This window comes from Ictalurus punctatus, chromosome 2 (assembly GCF_001660625.3).
Source record: "Ictalurus punctatus breed USDA103 chromosome 2, Coco_2.0, whole genome shotgun sequence".
Lineage (NCBI taxonomy): Eukaryota > Metazoa > Chordata > Actinopteri > Siluriformes > Ictaluridae > Ictalurus > Ictalurus punctatus.
Genome location: NC_030417.2, coordinates 12,190,911 through 12,211,460, shown reverse-complemented (window position 1 = coordinate 12,211,460; position 20,550 = coordinate 12,190,911). Strand labels below are relative to the sequence as shown.

The window sequence follows — 20,550 nt, the reverse complement described above, 5'->3', positions numbered from 1 at the left end:
GGGCACAAGGCGGGGTACACCCTGGACAGGGTGCCAGTCCATCGCAGGGCACAATGGAAAGATTTCAGTTTTTGATTTTTAATACATTTGCATGTTATATATATTAATAAAAAGATTTTTGCTTTGACATTATGGGTTATTGTGTGTAGATGAATGACCACAAAATACAATTTAATCCACGTTATATTAAATCTACAACAATAAAGTGTGCAAAATTGAAGGGGTCTGAATATTTTCCGAAGCGACTGTATTTTTTCATCATCCATCATCGACATTAACAGAAAACACTACACTGGCTCGGAGTGCCGATTTCCTGTATTTCTGCTGAGCCAGAATGAAAGCGTGGATATAAATCAGAAAATCATACTGATCATATTTCCTTTTCTGGAAAGATGTCCCTTTAGTCAGACTGAACAGGAGTGTTAACATAATAGATGTTTATAGTAGACAATTAGGACAGAGTGGGCTGTGGTGGATTTTGTCAGCTGGTTGCTGTCCTCTCAATCGTACAGAATATCCCTGGAATCCCACCAGGGATATGTTTAAAACAGTAAAAAATATATATATTTACTTATTTATTTGTTTAATATCACACACAGGTATGTGCAGAAGGTTCATTCAGATAGCTGGCTCTCAGTGTGTGTGTGTGTGTGTGTGTGTGTGTGTGTGTGTGTGTGTGTGTGTGTGTGTGTGTGTGTGTGTAAGATAATCTCATGAAATCTATTTTCATTTCCACAGTTTATCACCACCTTACATCTGCCTTATCGTGCATGTGTGTGTCTGAGTCTGTACTCACGTTGTACCAGCAGTGCATCAACCGTCTGTTCGTTCTGGGTTTTCAACACCAGTCTGTACTGACTGTGTGTGTGTGTGTGTGTGTGTGTGTTTTTGTGTGTGTTTTTGTGTGTGCCATTGTGTGCTTGTGCTAGGTGGGGACCGCAGCAGTGTGAGCAGTTCGAGCAGCGCTCGCTCGTCAGGCAGCGGACAGAGCAACACACACATCCTTCATGCTCATGCAGAGGGAGTAAAGGTGAGGCTGACAGGCAGGTGGATGGAGAAATCGGCGCCTATTATAAAACCTTTTCTAAGACTGTATATGTGCAGAGGTTTGCCTCTGTGTCACAGAATCCCTATCGGCTGCCAAACTATCCAGTTAGTGTTGATGAATAAATAAAGCATGTGATACTGATGAGTAACATTGCTCTGTGTGTGTGTGTGTGTCTGTGTGTGTGTGTGTGTGTGTGTGTGTTCTTGCTGCAGCTTCTTGCCACAGTTCTCTCTCAGTCAGCGAAGGCTAAAGAGCATCTGTTGGAACAGTCCAGATCTGTGGATTCACCCATAACTACAAATAAAGGTTAATAGACCTATAGATAGATCAATAAGATAGATATGTAGATTGGCAGACAGACAGGTAGATGTATAGATTGGCAGACAGACCTATAGACAGAGAGACAGCCATTTTTTGAATACGCATATGTTTGAATAGGCAGGCAGGCAGACTAACACAGATGTGTACAGATGTATAGATAGGCAGACAGTGAGAGTGATGTATAGATAGACAGGCATATATAAAAGCAGACAGACAGATGTATAGAAAGGTAGACAGACAGATGTATAGATAGAAGTTTGTATAGGTAGACAGACAGGCAGATAGACAGATGTACAGATAGGCAGATAGACAAATGTACAGATAGGCAGATAGACAGATGTACAGATAAGCAGATAGACAGATGTAGAGATAGGCAGATAGACAGGTGAACAGATAAGCAGGCAGACAGATGTACGGATTGGCAGAGAGACAGATGTACAGATAGGCAGATAGACAGAAGTACAGATAGACAGATGTCCAGATAGGCAGATGTACAGGTAGACAGATAGACAGATGTACAGATAGACAGTTGTACAGATAGACAGATGTACAGATAGGCAGATGTGCAGATAGACAGATGTGCATATAGGCAGATAGACAGATGTGCAGATAGACAGATGTACAGGTAGACAGATGTGCAGATAGACAGATGTACAGGTAGATAGATGTACAGATGTGCAGATAGATAGATGTACAGCTAGACAGATGTACAGATAGACAGATGTACAGATAGGCGGGCAGACAGAGAGATAGATAGGCAGACAGGCAGGTCAGGGTGCAAATAAGTTGTTTTACATAATAATCCGACTGAAAGCTGAATCAGAATAAGAAGCTGTGTTTCTACCTAATGCTTTTTGCTTCAGTTGGTTTGTTAGTTGACTTGAACAGGGGTATAAATATGAGGTAACACACAGGCCCAATTCCCTTAGTCATTCATATCAATGGGTAAGAGCAAGGAATATAGCTGTGATGTGCAGCAAAAGGTTGTTGAGCTTCACAAAATGGGAAGTGGCTATAAGAAAATAGCACAAACATTGAAAATACCCATTTCCACCATCAGGATAATAATTAAGACGTTCTAGTCAACTGGAAATGTTATGAATCAACCTGGAATTGGACGTGTGTCTATATTGTCTCAACGCACTGTGAAGAGGATGCTTCGAGTGGCCAAAAAATCTCCAAGGATCACAGCTGGAGAATTACAGGTTAGTTGTGTCTTGGGGTCAGAAAGTCTCCAAAACTACAATCGGAAGTCACCTACATCAAAGTTGTTTGGAAGGGTTTCAAGAAAAAAGCCTCTACTCTCATCCAAAAACAAACTCCAGCGTCTTCCGTTTTCCAGACACGACCGGAACTTCAAATGGGATCGGGTTCTATGGTCAGATGAAACCAAAATAGAGCTTTTTGACAATAAACACCAGAGGTGGTTTTGGAGCACACAGAGAGGTAGACATATAGAAAAGTACCTTGTAACGGATAGCTGCACAGTGACGCAGAGGCGGAGTCCATTCCATTCCATGTTTTAATTAATAGAAGAAAAAAAAAGAGAGAGATGAAGAGAAGGGTGTGGTCTTCGGAAGCAATAAAAAGAACAGGTGACTAAAGGAGGAGGAGATGAGCAGGAGGCGGAAATGAGCGGGACGTGGAACTGAGAGCCAGGTGGGAATGGGAACTGATGGTGTGCGTTTGCCAGGGACCATGCTAATGCTTTACTGTGGATTATAATCTTGTGGATATTGATTCCGGAGGCTGGCGAACACTTCGGGAATATCCTGCCAAGGTGAATCAACGAGTGAGTGGAGCTTTGAGGGTTCGGAGGCACATCACGGGTTTGAGATCCTTTCTTTAATACTTTTGTGGAGAACCAGTATGCTTAAATCGTTGGATGTTACTGTCTGTAAATAACTCCAAGTGTTAAGCGGAATCTGACTGCCGGTTTCCCATGCTTTCAAGTTCACGAACTCCCGTATGCCTAAATCACCGCCACTGAAGTGTCGCTTTTAAAGTGAACAACTTTTTTGTTTTGGTTAAGAATTATTTTGTGGTTAAATGTGTTTTTTTCTGCTTTATGTGTGTGCAAATTTTCTTGTACGAATAGAGGCTTGTTTCCTTATGGGTTTGTCTATTAATCCCACGTATGGGAAGTTTTGGTTTTCATTATTTCAGTTTCTATGACTGAAACAATCTGTATTTTCTTACGTTTATTGCATAAATAATAATAATCATATTTTGTAAGAATTGAGTAGCCTACTGATGTTTTTTTTTTCTGAGTGATGTCCAAATTATAAATTATAAGTGACAGTTAATTTGCACTGTCCGGCGCCCAAACCCCATAAGTAATGTACCACGCTACAACCTCATGCCCATGGTTAAATATGGTGTTGGCTCTTTAATGTTTTGGGGCTGTTTTTCTGCCAGAGGACCTGGTCATTTTGTTAGGATACATGGCAACACAGACTCTATCAAATCTCAACAGATATTAAATGAAAACCTGACTGTCTCTGCCAGAAAGATTAAAATGGGCCGTGGTTGGATCTTCCAGCAGGACAATGATCCAAAACATACATCAAAATCAACACAAAAATGGTTTACTGACCACAAAATCAAGGTCCTGCCATGGCCATCACAGTCCCCTGACTTGAAACCCATAGAAAACCTGTGGGGTGAACTGAAGAGGAGAGTCCACCAGCATTGACCTTGAAATTTGAAGGATCTGTAGAGATTCTGTATGGAGGAAAGGTCTCAGATGTATTCTCCAAACTCATCAGGCATTATAGGAGAAGACTCAGACCTGTTATCTTGGCAAAGGGAGGTAACACAAAGTATTATAAATTCAAGGGTGCCAATAATTGTTGCATACCTATAATTAACAAATATATATATATATTTTTTTTTTTTATAAACCTGTGTTTTGTTTGCAATTGTTTGATATCCATGAGAGCAGAGTATTTCCAAGGGTGCCAATATTAGTGGAGGGCACTGTAGCTGCGTCACTGAAAAAACCCACACAATGTCACATACCATTATGGCAGTTCAGGTTTTGTGCTGCTGCAATTGTACATGGATAGTCCATGTCTCCTGATCCTGAAGCAGCCCCTGTGTCTGGTGTGTCTCCAGCTCCCACCTCCCGCAGTCAGAGTGTGTCCAGCTGTCCTGTCCATGAGCCGCAATACACAGAGAGGAAAGGAGATGAGGGGAAGGTGAGAACACACACTCACACACACACCTCTGCTTTTTCACTTCTTTCCCTTCCCTATTTCTCTTATACTCCTTTCTTCTCCTCTTCTTCACTTTCATTTCTTTGTTTGTTTTCTCTCCTCTCACCTATCTCCCTGCTGTCTCTGTTCTTATTTACACTTCCCTTCCTTCTCCTTTGCTCTTCTTCCATTCCTCTTTTATTAATTGATTTTTTTTCTCTTTTCCTCTACTCACTTCACGTCCCTCTGCTCCTTTACCAGTATGCTGTCATGCTCCTCCACCATTTTTCCCCATCCTTGTTTTTATTTGCTGCTTTAGGAAACCCATTCCAGAGTTGTTGTTGTTGTTGTTTTTTTTAAAAATTAATTTACAGCACCCTTCATTTACTTATTTTATCATTTTTTGTTGTTGATTTATTTTTTTTCAGGAGGTACCCTGGTATACTCAGTAGTTATATATTTAATTTAATTAATTTCTAAAATTTTATGTATAGGGAAAAAAAACCACATCCAGCAAACTTCACTCCTGATCATCGGACATTACGAGTAATATTTATGTCCACTTCTTTGAATAGACATACTGCTTAGCGTAAAATAGTGGTTTTAATTACCTAATAAAACAGTTCATCGGTAATTTGTTGCTGTTAATAGCAATTAAGGTTTTGTGTTGCGACACATTATTCTAATGTTTAAAGGCAGTATTTTATCTTAAGGAGTCTGTGAAAAGATGTGAAAAGAAAGGCTAGCGGTAATGTCCATGATCAGGTTTGGGATTAAACATAAATAAGAACGACACAAGGCTAATGGAGTGAAAAGCTTAAATAGGGCCGTTTATCTGAAGTCTGCAGAACGCTGGCTCCTGTTGCCGGCTCAGACAGTCTGACACTAAGAAGGCTTTCAGCAGCGCACTCAGACTCTCAGAGCCGATACAGCCAGCATATAGCCGTATCCCATAATTCCCAGGGGCAAGTGGGACTGAGACAGTGACCCACTGCCTCATATCTTCTCTCCTAGACTTCAGAGGCCGTTATTGAATGGCTGAGCGAATTTCAGCTGCAACTCTACGCACCATACTTCATCAGCGCTGGCTATGACATTTACACCATTAGCAGAATGACCCCAGAGGTAAGAGTAAAAATAAATAAATAAATAAATAAATAAGAGAAAAGAGATTACATCATATTAAATTCTACACAGAATGAAGCTAGATACAAGTAATAATTTAATAATCATCTAGAGATTAAATTATCTAGTAATAATAATAATAATAATAATAATAATAATAATAATAATAATTTTAGCAGAATGACCCCACAGGTAAAAGTAAAAGTTAATTCATTAATTTTTCCATTCATTCATAAAAATGAGAAAATAATTCAATTACAATTCATGCATAAACAGATTGACCAGAGGAAGAAGATTTTAAAAAGTCAATATAAAATGTTATAATTATATAGTAATAATAACTTATTTGCAGAGATAAGGTTATGAAATACAGTAAATGAAAAAATCAAGGTCAGAATGGATTCATATCATTGGCAGAATGACAACATGTGCAAGACAATTAACATGGATACTAAAAACTAAAATTGATTCACATCCTTTGACATTCGAGTCAGCCTGTGGTTTAAATTATAAATGAACATTTTTTCAAGCTTTAAATTCTAAAATGATTTCTAAAAAAAATAATCCAACGTTGTGTATACAGAAAGCAAATGATTAGATTATGTAGAACTAAAGCTGTAGGCACACACAGGATATTTCATGCTAACTCACTAACGGAAGCTGGAAACATGGCTAATTAGTGCAAAGGACTGAATCACAACATTTAAGTGATGATAATATTTAAAGGGTACGTCACTCATTTATCTCATGTATTGCTGAAATTCTGTTGCTTTTCTCATTGCATCAACTTCAGTCATTTCAAAAAGCAGTGCCTTACATAAGGATTCACCCCTCTTGGAGTTTTCCATATTTTGTACTGTACACACTCACTTTCAGTAACCGCTTTATCCTGGTAAGGGTCATGGTGGATCAGGAGCCTATACCAGGACAATTGGGCTTGAGGTGGGAATACACCCTGGATGCGACACCAGTTCATCGCAGGGCACCATGAACACACACATTCACACACTGATTCACACCTAGGGACAATTCATCTTAGCCAATCCACCAGGAAAACGGAGAAATCAAAGGAAACCCACGTGGAGGTGGGGAGAACATGCACACAAACTCTGAGTTCAGCATCGAGCCTGGTACTCTGGAGCTGTGTGGAAGCAGCACTACCTGCTTTTGGTCCAAAATTATGTAGTTATAACAAGTATATATCGATTGTGTAAGAATTCATCCCTTCAGCCTATACATAGCCCATCTTTGGCAACAATTGCACCTTTGAATTCTTCTTGGCAAAATGACTGTTGACATGGGCAATATAAGACTGTAACTTTGTTTTGCTGGAAGGAGAACCTTATCCTCACTCTCAGGTCCTGTCCTGTTTTCCTTTCTTCTGTATTTGCCATGCATTCAATCCTGACCAGTTTTCCAGTTCCTGCCAATGAAAAGCATTTCTACAGCATAATGCTACCACCACCATGCTTCTCAGTGTTGGTCTCATCAGACCTGAGGACCTTTCCCCACATGCTTGTTGTATTTCCCACATGCCTTTTGGCAAACTCCAAACAGGATTAGATGTTTTTCCCCCGCAATAATGGCCGCCTGCTTGGCAATTTTCCATCTTTGAGAAGTTTTAGTGTTATAATCGGCCTCCTTGGACAGTTTCTTGCATCCAAGCTGTGGATTTCTCCATCTAATTAAAGGCCGCATTGGTTGCCTCTCTGTCTATGCTCTTATTACTCAGATGGTGGACAGCCTCCTGTAAGTAAATCCAGAGTTGTGTAATAGTATTTTTAAATAACGGATTTATTCGTGTTCCAGGAAATGTTCAGTTCTGTTATTTCTTTTTTTAATAACCCACTCAGATTGTTGCTTGTGCAGAACTTTAAGTTGAGCGTGGTCTTCATGATGCTATTGGTTAGATATTCTCTACCAAACTCTGGGGTCTTCCAGAAACAGGTGTATTGATTTTTAGATCATGCAACACTTTAATTGCACCCAGTTAGATTTCGTTTAACTAATGTTTATTTATCATTTTGGGAAGGAGTTTCGAGTGTGAGCACTTTGTAACAATCAGCTGTATAAAGCTGTAATTTTAAGTTTGCTGCAACAGGACAGTGTTCAGAATGCCAGGCTTCACGGTTCCTAGGTAAAATGATACGAGTGAAGTGGGACAAAAAAACAAAAACAAAGAGAGGCTAGTGAGGGAATGACTGTTTATAGCTGTTATAACATAAGAAATAACAGGAAATAACTTGTTTAGGACGTTCCGCAAACATTAAGTGTAACTATAAATGGATAATAATAATAAAAACCACACCATGTGTCAGTCCTTAATCAATAATAAATGTAATCTTTGGCAAATTGCTGAGGCATACAAAGAATAAAGCATCAGTAGGTGCCAATATAAGAAAACTGTCACTGAATGTTTTCCTATCACAGCATGCTCCATAGTGTTTTATTCCTTATGTTATTGTATCAACTATTATTTTATTTCTCTTTTTACAGGAATTTTATTTTAAAATAAAATCCCAATTAATCCACATTCATTTTCTAAAATGTGGAAAGGTTTAGAAGAGGTGAATACTTATGTAAGGCACTGTATATTTCATTCTGACCGTAACACAAGTATGTTTCTAATTAGGCATGTGCCAATAGTCATCAATACAGTATACAATAATATAGACCATACCGGTCAATCTGTGTTCCCCAGAGTATTTCCCCATTTCAAAGACAGAGTAAGAACAAATAATAATAGTAAGTTTATTTTATAGCGCCTTTATCAGACCCAAGGGTGCTTTACACAGTATATACACACGTATACAAGTTTATACCTGTCACGATTTCAAGGCAGAGATGGATGCCAGTGCAGATTAGATTTTAATTAATACCAAAGCAAGAACTATGAATAGGTAGCGAAACACTAAGGCAAAGAATAACCGTGAACCAAAGACCATAACACAGCAACATAAACAACAGCAAAGAACGACAAACGTAAAACAAGGAGCGCAGTGCAAATATACGTGGCTATATACACATAGGTGTGTATATATGTGGCTATATACACATAGGTGCTCGTTAACATGAAGTGATTCAGGTGCAGGTGGTCATGTGACCATGATGCAGTGAGGTACAGTGGCTGCTGGGAACTGTAGTCCAGAGTTCCTTCTCTGATATACATGACAATACCCATAAACACAAACATCCATGCGAGTAAATGTATATACACAAATACCCATAAACATACATACAAGCATACACAAGTATATAAATACACATACTTACATAGACATATAAAGAGTAGAACAGGGAACTGCTGAGAGCTGGCAGTGTGATAATGTATTGTGAATAGGTGCATCTTAAGTTTAGATTTTCAAATGTATTAAAGTGGGTATAGCATATGTCTCAACTGTCGCTCCTACTTAGCAACACCATTTTGAACATTTACTGTTTTTTTTTCTTCAGTATAGCATTTTTAACACAGATTGGGGACAATAAGATCATGAAGCATTTACGTATAATGGTATGACTTTCGAATCCGTTTCCTTATTCCGTCTCACAGAACATTCTCACATCTCACAGCCATTGTTCATCTTTGGCTCGCTCATTAGGGATCTAGATTTAGCCCCAATTTTCCAGAAGTATTAAAGTGTTATACAAATCAAATTGAATTGAATTGTATAAGAAAATATCATATTTGCATGTGTTTAGAATTGCCTTCTTTATTGACTTGGCAGTACCCTAAGACTGATGGACCTGACTGTAATAAACTCTGGTGTGTGTGTGTGTGTGTGTGTGTGTGTGTGTGTGGGTGATTTATGATTTTGTTCTCAGGATTTGACAGCGGTTGGTGTAACTAAACCGGGCCACCGCAAGAAAATGCTCTCAGAGATCAATAAGCTCAGTGTCACAGAGTGGACACTTGACCAAAAACCTGTGAGTGCCACTTCTGATCATCAGACAAGATATCATTAGACCGATATCATTATACAGTATTTAGGCCTTGATGACAGGGGAACCTTTTCAAAAGTATGCAGTATTGCATTTACTGCTTAAAAGCAGTATGGAACACTACAGGAGGGCTAATGAGATGTGTGTGTGTACATGTGTATGTGTGTGTGTGTGTGTGTGTGTGTGTGTTGACTAATTCTCAGGCTAATCTCTGCGAGTGGTTAAACATTATTGGACTGAGTCAGTATCACCAGATTTTGGTCCAAAATGGCTATGAAAACATCGACTTCATCACAGACATCACATGGGAGGATCTGCAGGAAATCGGCATTACCAAACTCGGTAACATAGAAATTTATATTAAAACAGTTGTTTGTATAGCTTTTATGTTATGGTATACATATTTTTATGTAATTTGTAAAAACAACAAAACAGTTTTCAAATTTGGTCAATTTGTATTGCTCAATTTTTTCTAGGCCATCAGAAGAAGCTCATGCTTGCTGTAAAGAAGCTAGCTGAACTCCAAAAAGGCTCAGAAAAGCGAAACATGACTCGTAAAAAAACACAGGAGTCAACATCCATTGAGTGCCCTCCCCCTGAGTGTACTTCTCCCAAACCGAGCACCTTCCAGGAGAAAGAGCCGAACACTGAGATTGCGGACGGGTCTGAAAAGGAGGCACGTACAGTTCGCCAGAACAGTGGGGGTGGACAGAGGGGAAGTGTTTCATCGGTGCACCCAAAACCTCGCCAGTCTTACTCTCAAGGTCCGCCGTATACACCGCCGCAGACTCCAACCAAAACAAAACACCCTTCATCACCCAAAAATGGAGCTCAGATCATGGACAAACCCATTTCATCTCCCACACACAGGGCGTACCAGGAAGCAGGAAGGAAGGAGGAAGTGCAAATGGATGTGACACCACATTCTGCAGCACCCATATCTGTGCCTCAAATTCTCCTGCCACCAGAGGGCAACGAATCTGGTAAACAGGAACAAGAAATGAAAAAGCGTGCGAACAGCCTAAACCGATATGACGGTGAGCAGGAGCGCAATGAGGCTGACATGGCGAATGCGAACACTACCGTGCAGCGCCGCGTCAGCCGGAGCAACTCTGTACGCAACCAGAGCGACAAAAATAATGACAAAAATGTCAAAAATGAGAAAAATGTGAACCGGGGCAGCCAATCCTTTGCTCTGAGGCAGAAGAAGAAAGGCCCTCCTCCTCCACCGCCAAAGCGCTCTAGCTCAGCCATCTCGAGTTCCAGCACCAACCTAAATGACATGCCCAAAGACACGGGTACTGGAAACCTTCTGGACGTCAACTACAACCCACAGAGACGAGCCAGCGCTGTGGAAACGGGTGTCACTGTGGAGACGGGATGCGGTGGTGCCGTGGAGACAGGCAGTGCGGGCAGCGTCAGGAGTATCGCCGCCATGTTGGAGATGTCGTCCATCGGAGGAGGAGCAAAAGGACTTGCCATGCAGAGATCTACAGCCCATTATCTACAGGTAGGAAATAATTTGCTCATTCCATTTCCCTACTTTCCCACCTTCCTACTTTCCTGCACTTTTTCTAGTGTCCTTTACGTTCCTCAGGTCTACAACAGGTCCGACCAAGAACCACCTCTCTTTCATCATTCCAAAACACTAAACCAATGCTTTTGCCAAAACAATTGGCCAACAGCCATGCATTCCAGGCACCCCCAATTAGGAAGTAAGCAGAAATTAATACATAAAAATGAATAACACGTTCAATGAGCTGAAACAAAGTTCTGTTTTAACCCCTTTTTTAAATAATATTTATTTAGGGGTACCAGAAAACAAAAATGTATAGTTCTGTTTCAGCTTTCATTAGATGCAGACTTCATGTAAAAATTTTATTTGCTCAATTTCACAACTTATTTCAGTGTATTTTTTATATTGAGGTCATGGATGCCCCTTTTGCAAGTTTCCCTTTGAGATTCAGATCCAGATCATTCAGGGCTCATTTTCATATTTTGGCAAAGTTATATAAAACAAACAGCACCTTCATGAACAGTTGTGTCACAAGCTTACTTAAACCTGATACAGTTTGTTTTTAGTTCTTTTAGGTAAAGCTGATATAACTCGCAATTTGTAGAGCCCTACTGCAATTTAAACTATTCTCTTGTCTTCTCAGGTGTCTCAATCAGGAGGGAGGCAATATGATGCAATTGGTTTAGATGGAGAAGTTGTGAATCGCCGCAGGACCATCAGTGGCCCAGTGACAGACCTTGTAGCAGCTGCTAAGAAAAAATCGCAACAATCCGAGCCAGTACCGGTTCAAACTACAGCACAGAATGAAATTCAGGCCAAACCACTGGCTGAGAACCCACCTTTTGCTGAGGACAGAAACCTAACTGTTAAAACAAAGCCGAAGCAAAGTGAGGACGGCAGGGGTACCATCCAACTTCCACCACGGGAGGATTCTTCAAACACTGATGGCTCTAAAAAGAGGACCTGGAGCTCCAAGCCACCTCAGGATGAAGCCAGATTTTACCTCACAGAGTCAAACACTGTCAAACGGAGGCCCAAGATCAGAGAGAAGGAATCTGAGGATGAGACAATTTATCAGAATGGAACTGGCACTATTAAGAGACGCCCGGTTTCTGATGTTACTGTCTCTGAACAGCCCAGATCAGCCGAGAAGCCAGTGGAGAACGCACCTCGGAGAGAGAAATCAGATCTGGATGGACAAACTGCACCTGGTAAAACAGCTAAGCCTCCAGTGTCTCCTAAACCCGTCCTCCATAACGTGAAGAGACAGGACACTCCAGCTGCAGTGACCAATAAAGGCGCCTTTCCTGGAGCTCCTGGCAGCCCAGGTACTACACAGTGTGGCCCTTTCTCTTGCCCTGTCTTTACCCAATTATGTGAGTATTCCTCTAAAAAAAACAGCTCCAAGCCTTTTTTATTTTGTGTCGGATCAGAAGTTTTGGTTTGCTTTCTTCTCATCTTTGTTCTTATTGCGTGAAGCATGCTAATTTATCCACCCTGGGGTTTTTTTTCTTCCAAAATTTAGTGTAAACGTATTTATACTTATTGAATACTACCCAGATAACACACAGCCCTCTAGCCAGGAATTTACTTTAATCTCAAGAACACAACATCAAACTCAAAGATTTTTTTTGTCTACCATGCAAAGTAATGACAGCAGTCTTGTGGAGGGACATACTTTAATCCACCTGTATTCATGACCTTATTGTTTTGGTCACAACCCCCAGCTTGTAGCCATGAGTGAGGATGGGGATATAGATTGACCAGAAAACAGAATGTTTTGTCCAAAGAACGAAGCTCCACCAGCACAGACCATTATAGCGACTGAAGATTGCAGCCGCTGACCCAATCCTTTTGTCAAACTTGTACTAATTTTTTTTTTTAATCACTTGTAAATAAGCTCCCCATATCTTCTGACATGAAGGTGCTGATTTTCACGCCATCCACTTTCCACACAGCAGTAAAATGCTAGAGTGTGTGTCCAAGGTCCGGTTTTGACGGTACCAAGAGAACATCAACTGCAAATAACAAGGATGTTACCTTTAGCCTCCTATATTGGACACTTCTCCAAACTTTTCTGCAATGTGATATCCTGTCCATGAAAACACACCCTTGATGGAGTCTGACACTCTCCTTAAACTGTTTTGATGGCAAAAAATGCAGACCCAACTCCGGAGACAGGTTCACTATACTATTTTGCTAGTCCAAAGGCACTGCCCCAGAATTCCATGCAACATTAAACAGACATGTTAAGCACACAACCCCAACCTGTTTTATTGCCTGCAACATCTCCAGCTGAATCTTATCCAACACTGCAGCCTTGCCTCATTTAGTACAAGGGAGATGTTCTTCAGAGGGTTTCCCAAGCAACTGAAAAGGCTCTCCTTTACCAAGTAAATCTGGCATATGTCCTGTATGACAAATTGACAGTTCTGTCCATCTCTTTAGTCGAGTATCCAAAAGATATGATCTCAAGTTTGTTGATCCTATCACAAAATGAATCATTGATCTGGTGCCCAAGGTGCTCTAGTACCAAGTCCACTGAATAACCTTGTGGTGAAACATAGTGTTTGTTATTGTCAATCCATGATTGCAACTAAAGAATTATATGTCGCCACTCAAGGGGCCATTCCTCCCAATCACTCCTCTCCTGTATCTGCATTACTCCCCATATGAGCATTGATTTCCCCAAGAGGCATTATGGTGTCAGTAAGTGATACCCACTTGTGTACCTACTCCACTTTCTCCAAGACATCTTGACCATTGGAAAAACTTGCAAGGCCCTCAGACTAGGACTGGTCCCCACACCCACCTGAGGCCTATCTCCTGTAAGATCTCCAGAGTGGGCGGGAGACCGCTCTCAATCAAGATGTTTGGTTCCCAGAGTCTGCAATGTGTTCGGATGTAAGGTCGACTATAGGCCAACCATATCTACTCCATACCTTATCATCTTACACACTAAATCAGGCTCTTTCCCTGCTAGCATATTGAAGGTCAAGTGTCCACAAACGTTTGGCCATATTCACAGATCAGCCATAACATTAAAACCACGTGCCTAATATTGTGTAGATCCCCCTTGTGCCGCACCAAACAGCTGTGACTTTTTGAGGCATTGTCTCCGCAAGACCTCTGAAGGTGTGCTGTGGTATCCACCAAGATGTTAGCATCAGATCCTTTAAGGCCTGTAAGTTGTGAGGTGGGGCCTCCATGGATCGGACTTGTTTGTCCAGCACATCCCACGAATGCTCGAATGATCTGGGGAATTTGGAGTCCAAGTCAACACCTGGTACTCTTTATCATGTTCATCAAACCATTTGCAGATTGTATCCTGATTATATCCAGATAACATCCTGATTATCCTGATGAAAGTGGTCACTGAAATTTGGAAATACCATTTTCATGAAGGGTGCAACAATGTTTAGGTAGGTGGTACGTGTCAAAATAACATCCACATGAATGCCAGGACACAAGGTTTACCAGCAGAACATTGACCAGAACATCACACTTCCTCCGCAGGCTTGCCTTCTTCAATTGCTCCATGGTCCAGTTCTGATGCTCACATGTCCCTTGTATGCATTTTTGGCAGTGGAGAGAGGTCAGCATGGGCACTCTGACCTGTCTGTGGCTACGTAGGCAGCCCCATACACAGCAAGCTGTAATCTGTGTGTTCTGACACCTTTCTATCATAGCCAGCATTTTAACCATTTCAGCTATTTGTGCTACAATAGCACTTCTGTGGGATAGGACCGGACGGGCTAGCCTTCGCTCCCCATGTGCATCATTGTACCTTGGGCGCCCATGCCCCTGTGACTGGTTCACCCATTGTCCTTTCTTGGACCACTTTTGATAGGTACTAACCACTGCATATCGGGAACACTCCACAAGACCTGCTCTTTTGAAGATGCTCTGACCCAGTCGTCTAGCCATCACAATTTGGCCCTTTTTAAAGTCACTCAGATCCTTATGCTTGCCTATTTTTCCTGCTTCCAACACATCAACTTTGAGAACAGACTGTTCACTTGTTGCCTAATGTATCTCACCCCTTGACAGGTGCCACTGTAATGAGATAATCAGTTATTCACGTCACCCGTCAGTGGTTTTAATGTTATGTCTGATCAGTGTAGTGCAGCCCTGAGGTTCACTGAATTACACAAGGCCATGACAAACTCTGAATTCAATAAGAGTTATTTTATGATTTCTTTAGTGTTAAATATACTCTTTGAGATTGGTTGAATAGCCTAATATGTTGGGGCTGCTGCTGTCATGATGACAGATACGTTAACCAATAATATTGGCCGATACATTTCTATAGACCAGTTGGTCTGTTATGTTTTTGTAGCTCTGTAAAAAGAGACCCTAACTGAGTAATTTTCTTCATTTTGCCATTGTTCACTGAATGTGAGCCATCAGCCAGTAGAAAAACAGAGCTTGGCGCTAGCAGTGGGATTAGTTGTAGTGAAGTGCGTCTGTAGAAGTGTACTTCTAAAGCTGCCTGTGGTCAACTAATCTCCACCATTGGCCAGTCAAAAGATGCATAATAATGTTTTTATTTCAGCTACCGTAGTGGCGTGAATATTACTTTCCAAAAGGTACTTTCTATTCTAGACTGTGTATAAATGTTTGGAGCTCTAGTAGCCAAATGCCCCCAGTCAAATTCCATTGTTCTTTTTCTAAGCCATTCTGCTTTCTCCATATTGTCTCCACATTTTCACAGTCTTACACGGCTTATGTAGTTGATGTCGTAGATTAGATGCAATGGCTCATTTGTTCTATTATCAGAACCTCATTTTGCTAATTGATCCTCATTGTTTTTGATGTTCTAATTCAGTACATCCATGTTTCTATCCATTCTTCTGTCCTACAATAAATCTAGTAGCTAAATGTCTTTTTGTAGGAACGGTTTAACTAAAAAAAGGAAATGAACACAATGTTCCTCTTACCCCAAATCTAGCCGATCAGCTAATACATGACTGGTGTTCGAGGGTTGCTGCTTTAGTTTAGGACTCGAATTGAAAAGCTAACAAATTAAGTTTGTAGCCTTCAAATCAAGGCATGATTTGGCTGATTGACTGCATCTGGAGTAAGGGAAACTTTGTGTATTTCTCATTTTGGTTAAACTATTGCTTTAATCTCCTTCTGTGTATGTTTGCTGCAGTTGAAGGGAAGAAAGTCCCTCCTCCGGTTTCTCCGAAACCCACTCCTCCACCCACAGCTCCCAAACCTAATAAAAATATCATTCAGAAAGTTGCCGTGACTTCACTGGTGTCACCTGCCACCAGTCAGACCGTCACCATAACAACCGCCACACCACCTGTCACGCCCCCTAATGCAGCAAAAACACCAACATCACCAGCTCAAAGTCCACAAACTCCACAGACCCCCATAACTCCACCCATTAAACCACCTCGCTCCTCCATTGGGGGTGTGTCTATGGACGCTGGGGGCGGGGCTCCACAGACGGCAGAAGTCGCTGGGGTGACGAGTGTGGATGCGGTGCATCAGAAGATCGAGGAGACGAGTGCATCGCTTGCTGCAGCGCTGCAGGCTGTGGAGGAGAAAATCAAAGAGGACAGGAATAACGAGTAAGATGCATTAACACAACAAATCATCCACCAAACTCTGTAGTGTCTGCTTCATTTATGTAGACTTGGAATGAAAAACAGTGCGAACACTAAATCACAGGTTTATATTATGCTGTCCTTCTATTATATGACTGTTTCTATAACGCACAGGGTGTCTGGAGGACCTTCCATATTAGCTAAGTCTAATTATAAACAAATTTAAAAGCCTGTAGTGTAATCATTGCTATCAATGTTGTTGTTTTTCCCCCATTTTCTCTCCAATTTGGTCGTTCCAATATGCTAACTCTCCTTGATCACATCACAACTACCAAGCAGGTAGGGTGGAACAAACACATGCTTCCTCTGAGACACTTGAAGCCACCTGCCATGCCGTGAAAGCGCTATACGCCGTATTCTATGTACGTGAGCGCAAAGACAAACACGTTGCCTAGTGTAGCTCTGAATAACAGGGAGAGTATGCCATCCCTCCCAACCGTACTGCTAGTTTTGCTCTCGACTCCCAGGTCATGAATGGATGTGAAACCATCATTATTTGAACCTGAGATGCCCGACGATACGGCACACACTTTTCTGTCGTGCCACTTAAGAGCCCCAAAAGACGTTTAGGCATCACCAGTGTTTGTGCTTTCTAATATGCAGAGGTAACGCGGTAACTTTATTCTTTCTGCCACAGGAAAGTTTACATAAGGGGGATGTTGCAGACTGTGCGTGTGTTTCTGGTTATTTTTCTGTCACGATCCATCGCTGATTATTTTCCTATAACCGCAGCAGCAGAAGAAGCCTTTATTTGTCACATATGCATTATGGCACAGTGAAATTCTTTTCTTTGCATATCACAGCTTGTTAGGAAGTTAAGATATGATACAGCACCCCTGGAGCAGATAGGGTTAAGGGCCTTTCTCAAGGGCCCAACAGTGGCAGCTTGAACCCCCGAACTTCTGACCAGTACCCCAGAGCCTTAACTGTTGAGTCACTTCTTGACCATTAAACCCCAGTATACATCTAAGTGTTTTATTCCTTACATATGGTTCTTTGTTGATTAAGTAACTACATTAGTAAGCTAGGGTTATGCCATTGTTGTTATTATGGCTTCAGCTGTGGTTGTGTGTGAGCTCATATTTGCTGATCTTTGCAGATTGTGTGTCCGAGTGCAGTTTGTTGGCTTCACGTCTTTACTATAGTAGTAATGTGTGGTAGTAATATCTTCTGATATTGTCAGTCGTGTGTGTGTGTGTGTGTGTGTTTGTTTTAGCTTGTCAGCCGAGAACAAGAGCACAGTGAGCATCCTGGACGACATCGGCAGCATGTTCGATGACTTGGCCGATCAACTGGATGCCATGCTGGAGTGAAGAGCACAATACCAGAAGAGCAACAAGGGCACAAATGAACCTACTTAATCACCCTACACTATCCTCTCTTCCTTCTATTCATTCCCCATTCCAATAATCCTCTCTTTCTCTCCATCCGCCTCTGGTGCACAGCCTTTAAGCGGAGGCCGAACCTCTTATTCTCTCAAACGATCAGCGAGGGGACGTCGATTTCTGCCTGTCGTGCGTCTCGCCTAGCAACCTGCTAATGTATATGAAATGATTATTATGGTATGTGCACATTGTGTAAGCATGAGACACGTTTTTAATCTCTAAAGAACAAAGTCTCACAGTGCGAGACCTGCATCAATCAGTACAGTAATATATATATAAATATAATTATATATAAAGAAATATATATAAATATTTTATTTTGTTTTTATTCCATGGTAAATGCAGTGTTATGTGCAGAACCTCTATAATGACACCTTTTCCTTTTTTTTTTTTCTTTTTTTTTTTTAAAAGTAAAAAAGCTTAGTGTTGGATGTGTGCTGGTTTTCAGTGATCAGAGTTAACATTTTGCTTTGTGTGTTTTTTTTTGTGTTTGTTTGTTTTTTGGCTTGTTTTGCTGTGTCCTTTGACCTCACCTACTGCAGAATGGATGCCCCAAGGCTGTGTCCCAAATGCTAGTGTTTGATCAAACCATTCCTACTGAAGAGACAACTTTGCACTGTCATGTCCTATTTCAGGGCTAATTACTGGTTAGCATACATGATTAGTGCTCTTCATATACCCTGATAGAGGACACTAAACACATGACCTCCAGAGCTATTCTGTTTCATTACGTCCTCATTCTCAGTGTTAAACTGGACCCACGTAGTACATTATTACACGGTAACACACTGAAATAACCACTACGAAGAACCGCCTCGCTAAGGCAGACGTTCTAGTAAGAACACTTACTCCAACGATTGGCACAGCGTTGACATCGGCCCCTCTAGCGCCACCTCATCCTACAGTGTCTCGTTGATTCGTGTGCCTTAACACGACCAGTGACCTAACACAGAAACACACACACACACACACACCGATCACGTACAATAACCAAGAACATAATCTACTAAGCATTTCATTATAACTTAAATATTTAATTATTATGTAGTACACATTGTTATATTATTATAGATGTTTTCCAGAAAAACGTTATTATAATGATGTGTGTGCACCATAACGAGGGCTTTTAGGTGGATTTTCATTTTTTATATATATATATATATACACATATAAATAGGAATTTAAATGACTTGTATTGTAATTTAATGAATTACGTTGTACAGACATGTGCCAGTATTCAGTTATATATCACGATATTCAACAATATTGTTATTGTGGAAACTGAACTATCATTACAGCACCTTGGTTAGGCGGCGTACGCAATGCCAGTGTCCTGGTTGAAAGGTTGAAACGACAGTTGTCTCACTAAGTCCCTTATTTCGGATAAACGCGAAGCAGCAGAAAGAGCATGCAATAGTAATAAACATTTCACAATATTATTGCGATCTATGATGACGCTGATTATCGTGCTATAGAAACAGAATATCGGCACATGCCTAAAATGTGTAATGTTACTTTTTTAATGTATGTGCCTTGTCCATCTTCTGTCCTTTTTTTTTTTTTTTTTTTAGTGTGATTGTGTAGAAACTGTACAGAGACATGAGTTATTGGGTTGTTTTTTTTTTAAGCTTTGTAAATAGCAAATTGCATTGCTTAATTCTTTAACATTTTAAAATGCCCATGTTTTTTTTATTTTTATTGCATTTTATTCATCTTTCAGATTCTAAAAAAAAAAATTATGTGCAAAATATTATATATATATATATATATATATATAATATATATATATTGGTTCAAAATGTTTTATTTTCACTGTTTGGCAGAGATGTTTATTTAAAAAGAAGACGTGAGATTCCCTGCATGGCTCACCTGTGTGTCCGTGTGTGAGTGTGTGTGTGAGAGAGAGCGAGAGTGAGCGAGTGAGTGAGTGAGTGCAGGCTGTATATTGTGTTCATGTTCCTGCTGTTGGTTCGTATTGAGCTGTGTTCATATCGCCATTGAGAAACGTGGTGTGCTTGCAGTGATGCACCAAAAAACCACCTGCTCTAAATAAATGTTCAACACGAATAATAATTCTAAGCTTTTTTCCCTTTCTTTAAAAAAAAAAACTTTTCTGACATCAGCAGCAGCCTTTGTATGGCACCGTGTATACATGTATACACACGCCTAGTGGCAATTTAGTGTAGCTAATCCACCTACTGGCATGTTTTGGGGTAGGAATTCGTAATTCACAGCGTAAAAGCTGTGAAGCAAACCAGTGCAGCCATGAGGTAGGGTGATCATACGTCCTCTTTAAATTGGCTAGAATGTGTAGCATTTGGCTTTGCTTAACTTCCGACGAACCTTGGTTTCCGCCCGTATGCTCCGTGGCCCCATCCTGCCACACTGCCAACTTTTTTGA

The 20,550-nt window shown here is 40.8% G+C and overlaps 1 protein-coding gene across 9 annotated transcripts in view; it reads left to right on the top strand.

The window, feature by feature from the left end:
* caskin1 (CASK interacting protein 1) overlaps window positions 1-20,209 on the top strand; it is a 152,743-nt gene extending 132,534 nt beyond the window's left edge. For 6 of the 9 annotated variants that reach the window (XM_053687859.1, XM_017492312.3, XM_017492302.3 and 3 more), the window contains 10 exons: window positions 930-1,030; window positions 1,261-1,354; window positions 4,487-4,569; window positions 5,581-5,691; window positions 9,514-9,615; window positions 9,834-9,972; window positions 10,107-11,140; window positions 11,790-12,522; window positions 16,302-16,728; window positions 17,981-20,209. In XM_053687859.1, the coding sequence (XP_053543834.1) occupies window positions 930-1,030; window positions 1,261-1,354; window positions 4,487-4,569; window positions 5,581-5,691; window positions 9,514-9,615; window positions 9,834-9,972; window positions 10,107-11,140; window positions 11,790-12,522; window positions 16,302-16,728; window positions 17,981-18,077 (2,921 nt within the window). In that variant the 3' untranslated portion in view covers window positions 18,078-20,209. The remainder of the gene's footprint in view (window positions 1-929; window positions 1,031-1,260; window positions 1,355-4,486; window positions 4,570-5,580; window positions 5,692-9,513; window positions 9,616-9,833; window positions 9,973-10,106; window positions 11,141-11,789; window positions 12,523-16,301; window positions 16,729-17,980) is intronic. The other 3 variants (XR_001815389.3, XM_017492273.3, XM_017492292.3) reach the window with 3 other exon arrangements.
* The last annotated feature ends 341 nt before the right edge of the window (window positions 20,210-20,550 follow it).